This window comes from Haliaeetus leucocephalus, unplaced genomic scaffold, assembly GCF_000737465.1.
Source record: "Haliaeetus leucocephalus isolate CR32 unplaced genomic scaffold, Haliaeetus_leucocephalus-4.0 Scaffold556, whole genome shotgun sequence".
Classification (NCBI taxonomy): domain Eukaryota; kingdom Metazoa; phylum Chordata; class Aves; order Accipitriformes; family Accipitridae; genus Haliaeetus; species Haliaeetus leucocephalus.
Window position 1 is genome coordinate 6118505 of NW_010972992.1, and position 17933 is coordinate 6136437.

Below are 17933 nucleotides of genomic sequence, written 5' to 3' on the forward strand. Positions count from 1 at the left end.
TTTGGTGCCAAGTACTACATGAAGCAGAAATTTAAAGCAAGTCCCGCCTCAAAAAGTTTGCAATCTCCTTCCTTTATTCCAAAGCAAACTGAACCAGGTGTGGGAGCCTGCTGGGAAATCCAAAAACTGTGGGCACAGACTTCACTGTGGGCTGCACCTGTGTTCGTAGGTGGAGTGCAACGAAGGCATAAAACGAGCGCTTGTAAATTATGAGAGATAACAACGCCCAGTGCCTTTGCGCCACTTAAGTCAAAGGAGTTTTGTCATTGAGATAGAAGTTTTTTAGTCACGCGATCACAGGATAACAAATAACAATAAAAGAACAGTCCAAAGAGTAGATAACGCCAGTCTTGCCATCTGCTTCCTGCTCCCTCCGTCCCTGCCACCACCTAATTCCAGTGGGAACAGAACCAGGACAGAGTGGACTTTTTCTTCTATTCACAGGCTTTACTGTTCCCCAAAGTTTTGTGCACACCCAAGTTAAAGAGAAACCAGAGGCCTAGTTTCTCAGCCCCTGGAAGTATTAAGCCTTTGTATGGTTTCCGTAGGTCTGGAGCCAGTGGTATGGGTATCAATATCCCAAATGCTATTTACGGAAGTAGTCATGAGCTGTTGTGGAAGCAAGCACCAGACTCACAATTCCTATGAGTTACCAGCTGAGAAATTAGACCATGAACAGAACTTTCTTGCTAAGACTAAGATAACGGATAATAAATCCAGCAATGGTTTTGAGGATGATGACGTCATTACATCAGACACCACTTCTGAAACCGTACAGTTTGCCCTTTCGAAGTCCTTTACCACCAACCATATTCAAAATAAAATTTCCCATTACTGGCCATTCTTTCATTCATATCCAAAAGTGATTCAAGTTCCAAACCGATCATGTCCTTCATCTCATTTATGCACTATAATGTCATTGATCTGTTTTGAGAACATTTAAACAATGTGAAGATTGATCAGATAGAAATTGCTCACATACCACATTTTTTTCCACCAGCACCACAGCATATGACAGTCTAGTATCAGTCTTGTATCAGGCAAGACCCTGAACAAGTTTTGCTACTTCAGTTAAACACATTATAAAGCGCAGTGTTGGACCTCTGGGCCTATATCTCTGTCAGGGTGAGCTGCTTTGAAGCATCTTTATGCTTTAGAACATGATTGCAGACTGCACCAGAGAATTGACTGTGCTATACGTAGAACATCAAAGACCTGAAACACGGACAAAGCATGGGGATGGTGGGGAAAAGTCATGGAGTCTCATTTTGCCTTGCAAAAGAAAAGTTTTTGCTATGTATTATACAGTGAAACCTCTTGACAGAGGAAGATCTGGAAGTGGTGTTTTCAGTTTAGTTTTATCATTCCTAGAAGGCCAAGAAGTTAAAGTTCTTCACAACTTCTAACGCTAGATACGAGCTCTGACATTCTCCTCCACAAATAGCCCAGCAGCACTTACTAGTTAGGCAGATCCCATTAACTTTGTACTGAAAAAAAAATTATTATCCCCTACAGATTCACCAGCTTTTGAGCCCTGGGGTCTGAGAATAAGTAACAGAATGATTGCAAGCCTGATGTGATTAGTTACCAATTTGAAGCAGGGTGTTTCCCATTCCTCCCCCTTCAGTTATTGTCACCACAGTTTATGTGTGCCATTCCACTTTGTAGCTGCCTCTCAGGGGGACCTCAGAGCTGTCAGAGCTGTCACATCCCGGGCTTGTCAAAATTCCTACAGGCTTTAACAGTTGAAATAATATCTATTTCAATATACGGTGTATGGCTAACACTTTTTAGGAGGCTCTTCTTGCCCTTCTCCCTTTGTACCTCCACACCTCTCTAGACCTTGCAGTCTATCAGAATCTCCCATAGCCACCCCCAGCTTTCCATCTGAATAGCTGGAATGATTTGTGCTCAGCTTTGGGCAGAACTGAGACTCACCTAGACAAGATATCTGAGAAAGTCCTGCGAAGCAGAGGCCTGTCAGGTGAGAGAATGCCATTTAGCATTGACAGACTAGGGCTGGTTGGAGTGTATTTTATTATATTTCCACTTAATCTACCATGGTACCTGCCACCACGTTACATTAGCAATAATTTCTGAATTGTTTTCAGACAATGCCCCTAGTGATGGCTACAAAACCAATTGAAGCGGTCCCTTACCTTACAGTATTTTCTTCCGTAACAGCTGTCTTTCTGGATGTGGATTTTATGAGGAAGGTCCCAGATCATCTGAAGTTTCTCCATTTCCAATTTTGCAGCTACTTCTACCAACTCTGAAGCAGAGCTTGACAAAGCCAAGTCTAATGAGAAGAGAACACAGGGTAAGGCATGCCCTCAAGAAAAACAGCCAGAAGAAAAGATACCAAAAGTACCAATGGGACAAGGACCATATTTTTATATCAGCGGATCTAATGGAGCTGGGCTGTAAGTAGGTCCTCTCAGCAGACTGACAGGTACAGTAGTATAACCATATATGAAGTCATGCAATGTTATCCATTGGCCTCAAATAATTTTCCTTTGATTTGCTGGCTTTTTGGAGTGGTACACCTGGGAAACTGTTTAAAGGTAAATTAAATAGAAAGTATCCACTGGAAGGCCACCAGTGGTAAAGAAGCCGTCTACTATATCTTTGCAAAGTAACAAAATACTTGTATTTGCTTACTGAAAGTTTCTCTGGTTCTTCATCAGTAGAGCTAGGAACCACTGTTGTTGATCAACGTTCTGGCGTGCTAAATGTAAAACAAGCGAAAAGTAAGAGATTTCTGCCCAAGAAAAATTGTCAGATCAGAAGTTCCATTCATTCCTTTCTGAATTCTTTCCAGCACATTGGCATTCTTCTCTAGAAGTTGTCACCAGCAAGCATCACAGAATCTCTGCAGCAAATAGCACTTTCCTTGCTATCTTTTCATAGTTTTGTCTACAAACAGCTTTTTCTAGTGCTACTTGTCATCTCTCCCTAAACTCCTCAGGGGAGAGGCTCCTTATTAAGACTGGACCCTGAACATTTCCATTCCATGGGTACCAGTTGCATCCTAATTGGAAAAGCCCTGCTGAAATGGTAAAAGTTCTCATTAGAGCTGCTGAATCATAATGCTCTTAGCATCCTCAGTTACTCCCCCCACCCTCTCAAGTTCACACCAGCAGGTCCACTAGGGCCATTCTAATTAATGCTTCCCATCTTATCCCCCACCCAGGGGTTTCTGGGCATGTTAGGTCAGGCTCCCAGAGAAAATTATTAGGAGTTCAAGGGATATGAGCTAACAATTTGTTAATAGAAGGGAGGCTACTTTTCTATTTTGTTTTCCTTATGCAGTGTGAGCATCTATTGCCAGAGTAGAGGCTGGCAGCGTATCTATGACAACGGAAGAGAGGATTATGCACTGAAATGGTGTGAAATCAAGTGCCGAGAGACCTATTACCATTTCAAAGAAGGTAGAGATGCCTGTGGGCCTTGAGTGGGAGAGGGTGGTGGGAAAAACTTGAGAATGCTGGACTTGTGACTCCCAGGACAGAGGAGGTCACTTGGGGGTAGGGGAAACAGGTAACCTCAACTTCTTGGCAGACCTCAGAGGGGACATCAGAGCTGGTTTGCCGTGGTGATGAAAGAAAGGGCTTTAGACAAGAAAACAGCTTTGGGAGAAAAGATACCATTGAAATGAACTTAGTGAAATGAGCAGTACAGAGATTTAAACACCACGCTCCCCACAGTGGAGGTGAGGAGAGGAGAAAAGGAAGGGTGCACTTACAGAGAGAAGTAAAGTAAGCTCAAGATGGGTCACCCCACAAAACCCAGGCCCAGCTATCTCTATCTAGGGAGAAAAGAGTCACTAAAAGCCAAACTACTCCACTGTCTCAGCAAGCAACTTTCTGAACTGCACTCTCATCAGTGCATCCTGACTTCACAGGGTCCAGCCAGCTTTCCCACCAGAAAAGCATAAAATCAAGGACTCCCACAACAATGCCTCTGGCTGGCACCCTCAGAGAGGTACTTTGCATAACAAACAAAAAACTCCCTAAGCACAGCCCCTGAGGCAATTCCTTTACTTCTGGGAGCTGGTCAAGACCTGTGCCCTGGCAAGCCTGAGCATCACGGCACAGAGCTGCGGGCTTTCCTGTGGCCAAGGCATTGTGTTATCGCTTCCCTACCAGTCCACGTACAGCAGCTGCCTTTCCCCTCCTGCCAGCTCTGATGGCAATTTGGTGGCTATTTGTCAGGCTGTACCATTACAGCAGTCGGTCTAATATACAGCGGTGCAGATAGGCTACATTTCAATGCAATTCTGCAGCTGGAATGGTACGATGGCAGTGACACCTCTGGAGTGAGCAAGGGATGCACAATTTCATGAAGTCCCATCGGGACTGTTTGTTCCACTACGACGTTGGACAGAAATACATTTACAGCAAGTGTTTTCACTGCTCTGTGAGTTGTCACTACTGCCTTAAAGCAAATTGGTGAAAGTCAACAGTGACAAAGTCAGCTTCATCCTCCACATTCTGCTGCATGGGACAATGAGGGTAAGCGCTTTTTTGTTTTCTCATACAGGTGAACAGCTTCTCTACCAGATTCCCAACAACGGGGTCCTTACCAGTAAGATAGGGCTTTTATGCTGCCTGAGAGAGCAACAGCGGATGATCAAAAGGATCAGTAGGAGCTCTAATTCCAAGTAAGAACTCTCACCTCTTTGAACCTTGACCAGAAACACGCCAACAGAAAGTGAGAACACATAAACAAAGAACCAGTTTCTTCCGGATGCATAACAGTACAGGATACAAAGTATATGGGGTTTTATTTCTTTCTTATCTTCTAGAAAAATCACTTTTTTCCCCGAAGTATATACATCAGAGAGAATTTCTTCTTTCTCTGTGTCTGGAGTTGTAGGAGTGCCAGGTCCCCCAAAGACAACAGTCATAGTAATTCCTCTGTTTTGGGTACATCGTCCTGCTGGAAAGGCCACAACTTCCTGTGCCATAGACACTGTAAATGTAAGAGAAGCTTATTGCCATTTCTGCTCCTTTATTTTTCACCTACCAAAAAACCAAGTGACAATCCTGTACCACGGTTACCTGCAGCCATCTCAACTAGTTTTCAAAAAACTGAGCATAAGAAGAATGCCTTAAGGCTAACATATATTCTTGAAAGCTTATGGAATGAGGTAGCTCAGGAAAAACATATACAAACACACAACTGTTCACAAGCAGGAAAAAAAAGCCATTTCTTAAGTTTCTACTTGCAGCCATCCTTTCTGAAAGTAACAGAGGAATGAACATCTTGGATAGGGTTTTCAATTTCTATTTGATTCTCCTGTAGGTTACTGAAGATGGAAGAATTCTTCCCAGAATCTTTTCGCCTGGACTTAACAGATGAGAGAAATGCTTTTTTTGAGCTTTACAAAGGTGAATTATCTTAATCATCATGGCAATCAATTTAAATAGCTGTGTGATCCTCTGAAATGTTCATAAAAGTATACACAGTAATAATAATTGATATCTATACGTACGTATAAACACACATATATACACACATGTTCAAGGGAGCAGTTTTCAGAGCCCACTAGCGGGCACATCGGTGTTTCATACCACACACATTACTATAACAGACTCATTCTTCTCTCTGCAGAAGAACAGATTTGGATCTGCAAACCAAGTTGCTCTAACCAAGGTCGAGGAATCTTCCTGCTTAAAAATCCAGCTGCTGTCAACACCCTTCGAGCCAAGCTCCACAGCACTGAGGAATACCTACTCAATAAGAGGGTGCCATACAAGGCTCCCCAGGCAAGAATAGTGCAAAGGTAGAGACTGAAGCCTGGGAATTCATGTGTGAGTAGTGTGCTTGATTAAGGACACTGGCCTCAGAGAGCTGAATTGTTCCACAGGTATTTAATGTGGTTACACCACATCTCATCAACCTATGAGATTTCATTTTGTGGGAGAGAGGCTATTTCTCTGGTTAGTCTGTCTTGCATCCGCACTTAAGTCATTTCAAGGTAGATCTTTGTCATCAGAGAGATTTGAGTTTACCTTTGTCTGGTAATTTAAGAATGACTTCAAAAGCCCTGATGCTACAGTTCTGTACGTGAGTTCTACACATAAAGCCTTGTGCAAAGCAATTTAAATTAGCTATTATCCCAGCTTCTTATACAAAGCTAGCATTTTACAAATCATACAGCTGCAATACCTGCTCCATGCAACCCAAGAAAGCCTTCCAAGTATCTTCTTAACTCTGCCTCAATGCTGCAGATGTCTAGACCTCAATCAACAGGCAGTGGCTAGCAGTCACTGAAATTTTGGGTTGGGGTTGTTTTATTTTTTATTCCTTGCATGAATAAATGAACCATGCAAGTTCTTCTTTGTAGAACATATACCCTCTCAGCCATTGCTAGAACATTTTGTAGAGGAGTAGAACAGCAGAAAAAGGAAGAGAAAAATACAGCAGCAGAAGCCACGAGAACAGTTTCAGCTACTGAACGTTACTTGCTTACTGTTACACAACTCGCTTAACTTCCCTTTGCCTCAGTGTCCCTCCCTCAATTGAGGAATGCATTATAATTAAATCAATTCAGTGCTTTGAGATGAATGAATAGAACTTTCAAAGAGAAATGCAAAAAAGATGTTTTCATTATTTATCCTAGGAGCTGCAGTTCCCAGATGCCTTTGATCCTGCCTTTGGTGTACACAGCTAGGCATACAGGGCACTCTAAACTTCACGGTGCCCACACATGCATGACTTCGCCTGGCATTGTCATGACATGCCAGCAATGACAACGTGATACACTCGTGACAATGCTGTAGCATTGGCATAGCAAAAGCACATTTTGCCATGTAGTGATCACTGCGTGTCCTGGCAAAGTGGTGATACCAATTCCTCACACTGACCCTCTGCCACTTCCCTGACATTCTGCTATCATGGCTTGGCATCTTTATGCTGCAAGAGAACACAGCACACAGCAACCTTTCCAAGAGCTTCCTTAGCCAAAGCAAGCAATAGTCTCTGCTTACGTTCATCCAAACATGTCTTTTCATAACAAAGGAATAGTTGGCCTCATTGAAAAGGGTAAGAGAGATTTGTAAAATGCTAAACTAGAATGATGGTCTTACAGGCTTTCTGAAATAGGCTGGACTGTGTTTATGCAGCAGCCAGTATATGGAGCAAAACAACGACTGCCTGACAAAATCAGACCAAGAGCCTTAGTTAGACCAATATGTGGTCTTTGACATGGACAAGCAGCAGTGCCAGGGGCAGAAGTGGTTGGGCCCTATCTTAGACCTCATCTTGATTTCTGTTAGTGAGGAATGGCTTATACTCTGAAGAATGAGGCTCCATATTCCTTTGGAAACTGTTGTTATAGCATTGATTGTTTTAACAGCACAGCCTTGTTATTTATGTAGACATCCCGCAATCTTTGATGATAAAGGGAAACAGTTCCCAGATTACACCACTCTGGAATAAAAGCAGTGGTTCTGTATGAAGGGCTCTTTGTGTTCAGACATAAACTGCGTATATTCTCCAGTAAATATTAGTAAATCTTTAATTATCTCCTGCTCCCGACACTCCCACAGCTTCTATTCCTCTTGAAAAAAGCTGTTTCTAGCATTTCCAGCCTCTCCTCCAGGCATCCTCTGCTGCCACTCCCCTTAAAACCAGTGGTGGAAAAGGGACAAAGAGGTTCATTAGTTCTGTGGTGAGAAACGAACTGGCTGGGGGGGGTTGTGTGAGCTTTGAATTGCCATGTATTATGGCTGCCTGTTCATGACGCGTGTTGAAATACTGCTCTCACAGGTATATTCACCAGCCTCTGCTCCTGGAAGGGAAGAAGTTTGATGTCCGGTCTTATCTCCTCATTGCCTGCACAGCACCATACGTGTTATTTTTTGCCCAAGGTTACATCAGGTTGACCTGTGTCAATTATGATGCCGCTTCTGATGATCTGACTGTGCATCTGACCAATCAGGTAAACTAAGGTCACTTAGTTCAGAAGAAGGGGAGGGTGTGGTTGACAGAGATAGGAAGCAAAAAAGACTTTTGAAAGGCTAAAAATAAATGCCTCATGCATGCAAAATCCCTGCAGCCAGGAAACGGACATGGGCTTACGGTCAGGCATGGCAACAAGGCTGAGCAGAAGCAGTACCAGATCAGGTTCTGTTCTCTGCCATGGACGAGTTCTCTGCTTAACCGGACAATTTCTCTGCCTGGGCCTCTTTTTCCTGCCACTGTTCTCTCATGTATCTGTAAACCATAAGCTTCTTAGGGCAAGAAGCCTTTGATTGCAGCTACCTAGCACAAAGGAGCCTTAATCTTGGCTAAGGATTTTGCTGATCCTGTTGTGCTTAAATACAATAATCACAATGATGTAAGATGCAGATGTGTTCTTCAAGAGTCATCATCCTTAAATCTCCATCTTTCCTCGTCTTGCTTCTCAAATGAGAGCTCTAACAGAACGAGACTGTTCTGGCTTGTACCCCCATACATCTCTTGTCATACAAAATAGAAGCCTTCCTTGCTCAGATCTACCTGAGTTTTCACTTCAAATGAGGCCCTTCAGTAGTTAGAACTGGCCCTGATGAAAGAGAATTGAAAGAATCAGAGGGAAGACAACAGTTTCCTTTTAAAGCCCTTCTCCCAGAGTCATGCTGTGTTCTGAGAACTAGCAAAATACACATTAGAGAGGTATCAGACAAGCCCACTTCAGCTGAAGTTTTACAGTTCCTGTAGAAGTGCAGTTCAGGACAGCAGATCGTAGCTGCTTCCTGCAATATATGGTATTATCAGTATGCCACTTGTTTTCCTGGAATAGTTTGTTTGCTCAGCTAAGAGAGCTATCCTCAGGGGAATTCAGGTGCTGGGGTAGGATCCCATGGCACGAGTGATACTAAACAAAGGACAGGTGTTTATAAGCAGAACATAAATTATCTGGGTTCCTGCTGGGAGGAGGGAAATGAAATTTACAGGAGCAGCTGGTAATAGGGCAGACTTCTCCAAATTACAGTTGATTCTGCTCTCATTCCCTTCCTATCCTTTCATTCCACCTGGAATCAGCCATTTTCCGACTGTATTTCCAAAAGACAAGAGGCAGCAGAGACAGCATCACTAACCAAAAGCTTTGCAACCTCACAGTAACCGTCCCGCAGATGGAGTTGCAGCCAAGGCCAGCTGTTTCACAGATAAAGGGGACTTGCCTTTGATCGAACAATGTAAATACCCCAGCACTGATAAACTCCACCTGCCACAGGGATTAATGAGACAGCGGAATAGAGAAGCCCTCACCTTGGTTTCCTCTGTGGATACATCCATCCATCCATCTCTCCCAGATGTACTCTCCTCTAGGACAGTACTAGGCAGACAGACACTGAAACCGGATTTAGTCCGAAGCACATCATGACTATGACTCAAAAACAAACACTGCTTTGACAGAGACCTTGGGTAATTGTCTCTACAGCGTCCATGTGGGTCAGGCATATTTCTGCCTGTGGCAGTGCTGTACAATGGGAGTTGGGACATTTGCTCAGGTTTAGCTCTGCTAGTGAGGGGCTCTATTCCCTCCACCTCTATAACTTGATCCTGGGGTCCTTCCCAACTCCAGATGCCTGGAACAACTCAGGGTAGCTGACTGTCTGCCATGTAAACTGGCTCCCAGTTACTCTTCACTGCCAGAAATCTAATCCTCCCTTTGCTCTGTTTCCCCACCTCACAGTACATGCAGAAGAAGAACTCCCTGTACAGCCAGCTGAAAGATGAGACAGTTTGGCGGATGGAGCACTTCAACAGCTACGTTAATGAGAAGTTCAGAAAAACCAATGGCCTCCCCAAAGACTGGGTTTTCACTGTGTTTACTGTAAGTGCAAGCAAGTGTATGGTGTGCTAGTCTGCCTAATTAGGGTGACAGGAATAGGGAGAAAACCCATCAGTTCACTGGAGCTCCCAAGGACACACATACGCTGCGTAAGAAGGTATTGATGGTCCCACGGTAACTGTTTATCTGCAGATGCTAAACACAGAAGTGAAGACACAAAGAAGTGTAATTTTAATAAAATGGGCAAACAGCTGGGAAAGAGAATGTGAATGTAAATGCTAGCTATAAAAATGCAATTATAGTCTTCACATTCCTGGCCCAATGCTGTGGCCCTGCATTAAAAAATACAGTACACATTAGAGAGCTCTCCAGCCTGACAGGTCTTAGCCTGAAAAGGGACTAAACCACTTTCAGTGGTTTCTTTCCTGTCTGAATTGGTCTCATCATTCACTTTCCATCTGATTTTGCCACATGAAAATCATGTCGGGGCCTTAGATCTTGTGTTACCATGGAGGAGAGATAAGACAACTCAACTGGCTTGATTTCTTACCATCTTCCTGTCTCACTGAAGAAACAAAGAAACTATCTGAGTCCCTGAGACTTCCATTTCATCTGCCTGAGTCTAATGATGCTTCAGTTCTCCACATGACTTGAAAATGAAAAAGGCAGAGGACACAGCTTTCTCAGGTTAATTTTGGAAACACTGTAGTTTAAAGCCAAATACAAAGAGAATTTAAAAGCTAAAAACTTTGTTGAACTATGTTTTTGTTCAGCAAAACAGCTCAAAAGCAGATCTAGTTGAATTTGCCAAATTTCTCAGGGGATCCGAAACTTTTCAGCCAACTTTATGGTCTCTCTCTTCATGCTGAAGTTCCCCACTGCGCATTTCAACTCCAAATTGAGTGGAACTTTGCCTCACCTACTGCAAGCACTGTACCACAGCGGTCTGGAGAACCATGTTCAAGAGGGGGTTTCAAACAAGGCAAAGTGGACAGACACATGGTCTGCAAAATGCAACACTCTTCCAAGTCTAGAGAGGAGCTCTGCTGGAGGCAGGGGAAGGAAAAAGGTCCCTAAACCAAGAGGACACCTATGACTTGCAGTGACTCCTATGCCCTTGGCATTCACAATGATCAGTTACCACCACTCCCTGTCTTCTCTTTCAGAAAAGGATGCAGCAGATCATGTTGCAGTGCTTCCTGGCAGCCAAGCACAAACTGGATTGCAAACTGGGCTACTTTGACCTCATCGGCTGTGACTTTTTAATTGATGAAAACTTTAAGGTACGAATACATATCATCAAATACCAAGTACAATATTGGCCAGATGTCCAATGCCAGCAGTATAGCATGGTTGACACAGGCTCTGGTGCTAGGAATTAAATAGAGCAGTCAGTCAGCTATGAAGTGCAGGATTCATTTTTTTCCTCCAGTTCCATTGTCCAGCACCAAGACATGGCACAGATACTGCCTGCACACTTACTGCACAGAGAAACCCTGGCATTAACAGCTTAGGATGGGAAGAAAAATACTACTTACTACAGATGAAACTGTTCTGCGCAGAATTTTCACAGGGAAGTGGAGGTCATAGTGAAAAGCGTGGGAATTTTAATGCCCACTCGGTCTTTTCTTTCTCCAGAAACCAAACATGCCAGATGATCAGCTAGCATAAATCACTCTGTAATGCCTCTAACATCACATGAAGTATACTGATTTACACTAGCTAAGTGACCATCAAAGGTGATAAAGAACTCGTCCTCACCATACTGAAGAATGAGTCATTATCAATTCAGATTTCAGCATCAGCATCTCCATGTTCACTGTAGATTCACCATTTTGCAATAGGTCAGCCCACTGAGTCTATAAAATCTACTAGAATTACAACGCAAACTTGTAAAGAGTGAATGAAACACAGATGAGAAAAGCCAGAAGAAAGGGAAAGGGAAATGTTAAATACAGTGATCGAGGTGCTTTCAATGCAGCACTGTCCTTCAAAAGCACCTGGCCTAAACATAACAGAAAGCCATCTGGCAGATTCTACTGTTGCTAAAGCAGAAAGGAACTCAAACATATTCCAGCAAAGGACAGCAAGAACAGCAAACCCTATGAAAGAATAGAATTAATGTATGCAGCAGTGGGTAAGGCACCTGAACAATAGACTCCTTTGTACAGGAAGTCAATGGCAAGGGAGAATAAATGGCAAAGACATAGAAACTGGTGCTTCTCAAATTTCAGTGTGAATTGTCTTTTGCAACGTTGGCATGCAAAGCCCTGGCTGTGTAAACTTTAAGTAGAATAGAAGATCCAGTATCACTCTATTGTGGCAATTCCTACTTGGCTAGTTAAGAACTACAGCGTTTAAAGACAATTACATCCCCATGTATTTTACATCTGGAGAGATAAACAAAATCTGTTTCTTGACAAGTATTATCTATGAGAATGATGAGGATTTCTGAACACGTAGTGGTGACAGAGTGAGTTGGAACCTGGAACTACCCTTTGAGAGAGAGTAATGTGGAAATTTAGGCATTTGTCTAGCATAGATTTGTTCATGTTTTCTTGGCCCTGCTGGGGAGCAACAAACCTACTTTTTTATTGGTGCAGTGCTGCATCAAGAGACGCCTGTACACTCCCTGCAGAGGCAGTGTACAGCAGCTGGACGCAGCACTGACAGCTTCAAACCACAGTTAGCACTGGTCAGTGCAGCAAACTCCCCGTTTTCTGTGGGCTGACATTACAGTTCCTGGTCTGACATCCTGTCCTCTCCACCTGTAATACACGACAGCCTTATTCTCCTTGTCATCCTATTTCACGACATGTGTAGAATCTGCTTTATGCCGATTTAACATGGTCTTATATGATCAGTCCTATAGCTCATCATGCCTTGCCCTCCTCTTTATTTATCTGAGATATAAATGACCCTAGCATCATTCCTAAAAATTCTTGAAGGCCCTGTAGCATCCTGATTCAGTCTTTGGAAGGTGTCTTTCCTGCCTCAGAGTTCTTAGAAGCATAGACTATGAAAGCAGGCCCTGCTGAGAAACCACAGCTTTCTGTAGAGCTTTGCATCTTCATATGTAAGCTGAGAAAAGAATGAAGTACTTTAAGAGGAGAGGGAGCAAAAGTGACGGATGTGGTTTTGCTGTTGTTGGCTTTTTTCCTACTGTTTTCTAGAGCTTCCTTGTGCTGCATTGTAAATGCCTAAGTCACTACAGAGCTTAGGACAGTGTCATTTAAATGCTCAAGGAACCTGCTTTCAGAAAGCATTGCATCAGCCGTGTGAAAGGGCTTCTCTCGAGGTATGCTGGGAAGACAGATGTGTAAATTTTTTATCAGCCATAAAGGGATTCAGCTACCTATCAGTAAAGAACAGACTGAACATAGATAAGCCGTTTGCCAGTTTGTGATAGATGTACATAAATGAAGATAACACTCAAATCCCTAGTTAAAGCAGGGACGGTTCCTTTGATTTGAATGACATAGCTTTTCATTCACCCTGGGAGTATGAGGTGCCACAAGGATACTGTAGACTTGGTTATGCCCACCCCAGGTCATGATGATTAAAAAAATCTGATAAAAGCTTGTTAAGACTGTGGAAAACAGAACCCCACTGCCTTAGCCTGTGGTCTCCACTAACGCTAAGCAGGTCCCTTTCTGGGTTGGCTACATCTAAGTAGCCCTTCCAGTGCTTGGTTTGTGACTGCGCATGTGGCTTCAGCTATGTCCATACAGGATACAGAATGAGTTATTTTATTCCTATTTCCGACTGGTATTTCAGTGCTGCTTAAAGCTCCAGCCAGCGGTCAGGCTTCCTAGAGACCTCCTGCTACACAAATGCAGGACAAGACAGCCCTGCTGTGGATAGCTTTGGGCTTTGAAGCACATTACAGCCATCCTCTCTAAGAACAAGTGTGATGCAGAGAGACGTACACATTCCTATTCAGTCTTGGCTATCAAGTCACTTGGAGCCTTGGAGCGTGGACCAATGCCCTCTCCGTCCCTGAGACCCCAGCAGGATGTTTATTTAGCTTCTACCCGGTGAGCTCCAGCAAAGACCCACACAATTAGCTTAACTAAATGTTTTTTCATCAGAAACAGAACAAAATTCTGGCTCAATCATGCATTTCCTGCACACCAAGTAGTCTTACCTCTGCCATGTCAGCAAGCAAAGGACCCTTGAGACAGGTCTTACGCTGTCTGTTAGCCACCATGTCAACACGCAACAGAGCCTAGTCTCATCAACCAATGCTCCTTTGAAAGACTGAACTGCTGCTGTAAGGATGGTTCTACAGCAATGCGACTACCATAGTAATCAAACTAGGTGAAAACAAAAAGTATTCAGCAGATGCTAACACTGCATCTAGCACTATACAAAGAACAAGAAATGAGACCTCAGATCCTGGTGTAATGCAGGATCTGGCTGCATTCGGCATGTTGTTCAAGAACCTATGGACAAATCCCAATATTTAAAGTTTTTAAGCCTACCTGTGATGTCTTGACAGAGCAAGTTTAAGATGTGACAGAATGTGGAGTTGTCCTGGCAGGCTGCAGGGAACAGTAACCTCTTCATCCCTGAGAAACATCCTGAGCAGCATTTCTGACCAAAGCCACAGGGAACTCATTGTTCTCAGCACTTGAAAAGCCTAGAGAAAAAGGACAGTCCACGGTTAGAAAGTGAAGGACAGACATTCTGGGTTTTGGTTTCCTTTCTTTGTATGTTTGCTAGGAAATTTTGAGCAAGGCACCTGCAGGCCATATGCAGGGATAAGCACAGGCATTTCATTCTGCATGAAATTCCCATGACAGTTATGGATATTCACAGAGATATGGTGAATCTTGGCCTTATTCTCTCTGCTCCTCCTGAAATACAACAAAGGGCATTTGTTAACTTGCCCTGGTTGTTGAGAGGTTAAGAGCATTTAAAAACTGTGAGACATTCAGACAGTACAATAATGGAGAATATAGAAGATGAACAGCATGATAGGTATCACAGAGAACTTTCTTCCTCCTGTTTGTCAGTTTTCTTTGTTTTGAAGGAGAAGAAACCAAAACCTAATCAAGACAACTATAAAGGTTCATTAAGTTTGTCTGTCAGCACAAAATCTTATGAACTTTTAAGAGGAAGAACACTTACAGAGAAGAATGAGTTTGCCAGGAAAAATGTATGTAACTTAGGTGCCCTCTGTTGGCATCTGCAAAGAAGGTTTTTTTGAGCAGCTGTTCCAGGTCTCCACTGGGGGGGAAAAAAAAAAAAAAAAAAGACATTTCAGTGCCCTCACTTACCAGTCCCTTAATTTGTTTAATAAAGTATTTCAAATAAGTGAAAATTATTGTTTTATTTTATTCTTAGCAAAATAAATTGCCAAAGTGAAAGGTACTTGCAAGCAAACTCATTGCCACTTCAGAAAAAAAAAATTATTTTTAAAAATAAATTTAAAGGGAGTAAAATTCCCCTGGGGCTGTTACATGATTAAATATCCTTCATTACAAAATGCCAAATAGTTCCTACATGTGTTATATACAGAATGCAGCACCATATGGTGGAGGCAGGAAGCGAATAGATGAGTTTCTCTCACTACAGGGAGAAGAAATAGAAAATAGAATTACTTGCAAGTCAATTGTTTGGTTTCACACAGATTTGTAACTGGACCATCATGTTCTGTGGCTTGTAGCTTCACACCTTGGCATTTCGAAGGGAAATGGAGATGAGACTAGTATAAATATGTAAAATTAGTATCTTACATGGCTTCTACCTGAAACTAAAGCTTACCCAGGAAATCAAGGCCAAGGGTTCATTGAAAACCCAGTACAATGTTTGCTTAGTTTTGATCCCATGTCTACCTCAAATCAAAATGATTCCTAGATTCCTTATAACTTTATTTCATGGTATCCAAAAAAACTCAACTAGAAACTGTTATGGAAACTGGTACATTAGGAAACACAGTGCCTTTACACGCCTATAGAGCAAGAGTTAATCTAAAGAGCATCAGCTGGGGACACAAAATAATATGTAGTGTTCTCAAGTAAGTAAGTGTATGCAAAAAGGGATTTTGTTTAATTCATCCAGTCCTTATGAAAATTCTGTCCTGCCTGCATTCTGTGTTATGGGATTTTGCTGGGATTTATTAGCACTCCTACCTCTCAAGGTGTTCACTAAGTCAGTAAAAGGGCATTGCTCTGACTCTAAGGAGATCCAGCCTAGTTTCCTGATTGGCATTCATCTTTCCCAGGTCTGGCTTCTGGAGATGAATGCAAACCCAGCATTGCATACTAACTGCAAAGCCTTGAGAGACATCATCCCAGCTGTAGTCTATGAGAGTCTCGGTAAGTGAACAAGTCATAGGGCGGCCAGCAGCAGATAATCGTATCACCCCGTTGCTTGTCAGAGGAAAGACTCCTGTTTATATCAGATGTAGGTCCAAAACAATCTTTGAATAAAGCTATCTCACTGCTGAGTTTATAAGCAATTTAGAAGACACTGAAAATTCTAATCCACGCAGACCTGCAAAAGCTATGGTCTTTTTAGCCACGCACCCATTACAAAGAAATAAGTGGTTAAATTTGTTTTAGTTACAATTATTTTTAAGGATGTTTTCTCATATATTTATGTACAAAAGGCTAAATCTTAACATCTGTCCCTATAAACTGCACCTGCACATTTTTCTCATGCCTGTTGTTCCGAATGTGCAGGAATTTAAGTTGGTTTGTACAATATGCCTTACACAGCTGTGGCAGTGCTTAAATGCCAGAGTACCCCACTGTACTTCACACATATAGCTGGCAACTGTTATGTGAACTATACAAAGACTGAAAAAATCCTTATAGTCTGATATACATTAACTAGAACTGCTCCTGCCTGGGGGACCCGATTCTCTGTGATATCACGGTATCTGCAAGGAGAAGTAGTAAAGGGGGAGTCTATGTCTGCATGAAGGGTATGAGCAATAGCCTCCTTATGCTTACTGTCATAGATAGTTACCCTTCTGTGCATATGTATGTTTATTTTGGGATGTATTCATATCCTGTGTTGCACTGTAAGCAGTTTTACGGTATTTTTCCTAACAATTTCCTAAAATGTTTCCAGTGGAGCTGAAGCTGGCTGAAGTGAATGCAAGAAAAGTAGGGGGTGTTATTTTTTTTTTTTTTAAATTGTCTTAACAGTAATAGGCCACAGATCACAGGTTGAAAATCACTCCCCCTCCCCACTCCTCATCCTTCCCATGCACACAGCTGCTTTGTGCATACACATGACAGTTTGGGTCTATTTTAGGATCAGAGTGTTTAGACCATCTCACAACTGCATCTTCTTTTCCAGATTTGGTTCTTGAGGTTTTCAACAAGCGCCTCAAAGGCCAGGGTGTTTTGCCTTTAGAGACACTCTGCCGTTTTGTGCTTCTCTACCATGAGGATGCTGCACACCTTGGCCAGAAACAGCCCTCGAAGCTCAGAACTGGCCTGCGTACAGGCCAGTATCTGCGGCCACACACAGGCGGTACCAGCCACTTCGGTCACAGCCCTGCCAAGGTGCTGGAGAACTCTTCCAAGAAGCCTGGTTGCTCTAGAAAAAAGGTTGCCTTGTTGCCCAGAAAGAATTGTCAACAAACTCCTAACTATACCACACCTGCAACTCTCCGACCATCATGGAAAAACCCTCTGAACCATCACAGAGCAAGAGGGTTTCCACAAGTTCAGAAGACATAAAAAGAAAATAAAAGCTAAACTTGTATGTGCTGTGCATGTCCAGCTCATTGTCACCTTATATAAACAAGCAGGTATCAACCTCAACTGGAAAATCAGTAACTATTTTTATAAGTACTTCGCTCTTTTTGCAGAAAGTAATACTTTAACCAGCCAGCCAGAAATTATAGGAAGGTTAAGGAAGATGAGACAACTGTTACCCCATTAAAACTCATCCCCTTTAAAAACAATGTTGATCTGACCAGTGCAATCCAGAAACAGGCCAAACTTTTTACATACAAAGTCCTTATACAAAAAAGGCAGGGAGAGAAGCTGCAAAGGCTAAAACTAAGGCTTAACAGTGGAAATCCCCCAGTTCGCCCCATCATTCACAGCTGTACATGCAGCTACCTCACTCATTAGATCCTCTGTGCCTTGCACATTTAACCTCATTATATTCAGACTCAATT

At 42.7% G+C, this 17933-nt stretch overlaps 1 protein-coding gene across 1 annotated transcript; it reads left to right on the plus strand.

The window, feature by feature from the left end:
• The first annotated feature begins 604 nt into the window (after window positions 1-604).
• TTLL10 (tubulin tyrosine ligase-like family, member 10) lies at window positions 605-17487 on the plus strand. Its single transcript, XM_010577538.1, has 12 exons — window positions 605-772; window positions 1158-1242; window positions 2258-2423; window positions 3313-3431; window positions 4543-4663; window positions 5308-5393; window positions 5617-5788; window positions 7777-7948; window positions 9689-9829; window positions 10954-11070; window positions 16017-16110; window positions 17102-17487. The coding sequence occupies exons 1-12, from the start codon at window positions 605-607 to the stop codon at window positions 17485-17487; spliced, it is 1827 nt and encodes a 608-aa protein (XP_010575840.1).
• Window positions 17488-17933: the final 446 nt, after the last annotated feature.

Excerpts from the sequence above, each read along its gene's own strand:
- TTLL10 (XM_010577538.1), top strand. The coding sequence starts at position 605 with ATGAGCTGTTGTGGAAGCAAGCACCAGACTCACAATTCCTATGAGTTA. Across the intron at positions 773-1,157 it reads CAGACACCACTTCTGAAACC|AACATGATTGCAGACTGCAC; the intron begins GTACAGTTTGCC and ends TTTATGCTTTAG. Across the intron at positions 1,243-2,257 it reads ACGGACAAAGCATGGGGATG|CTACTTCTACCAACTCTGAA; the intron begins GTGGGGAAAAGT and ends CCAATTTTGCAG.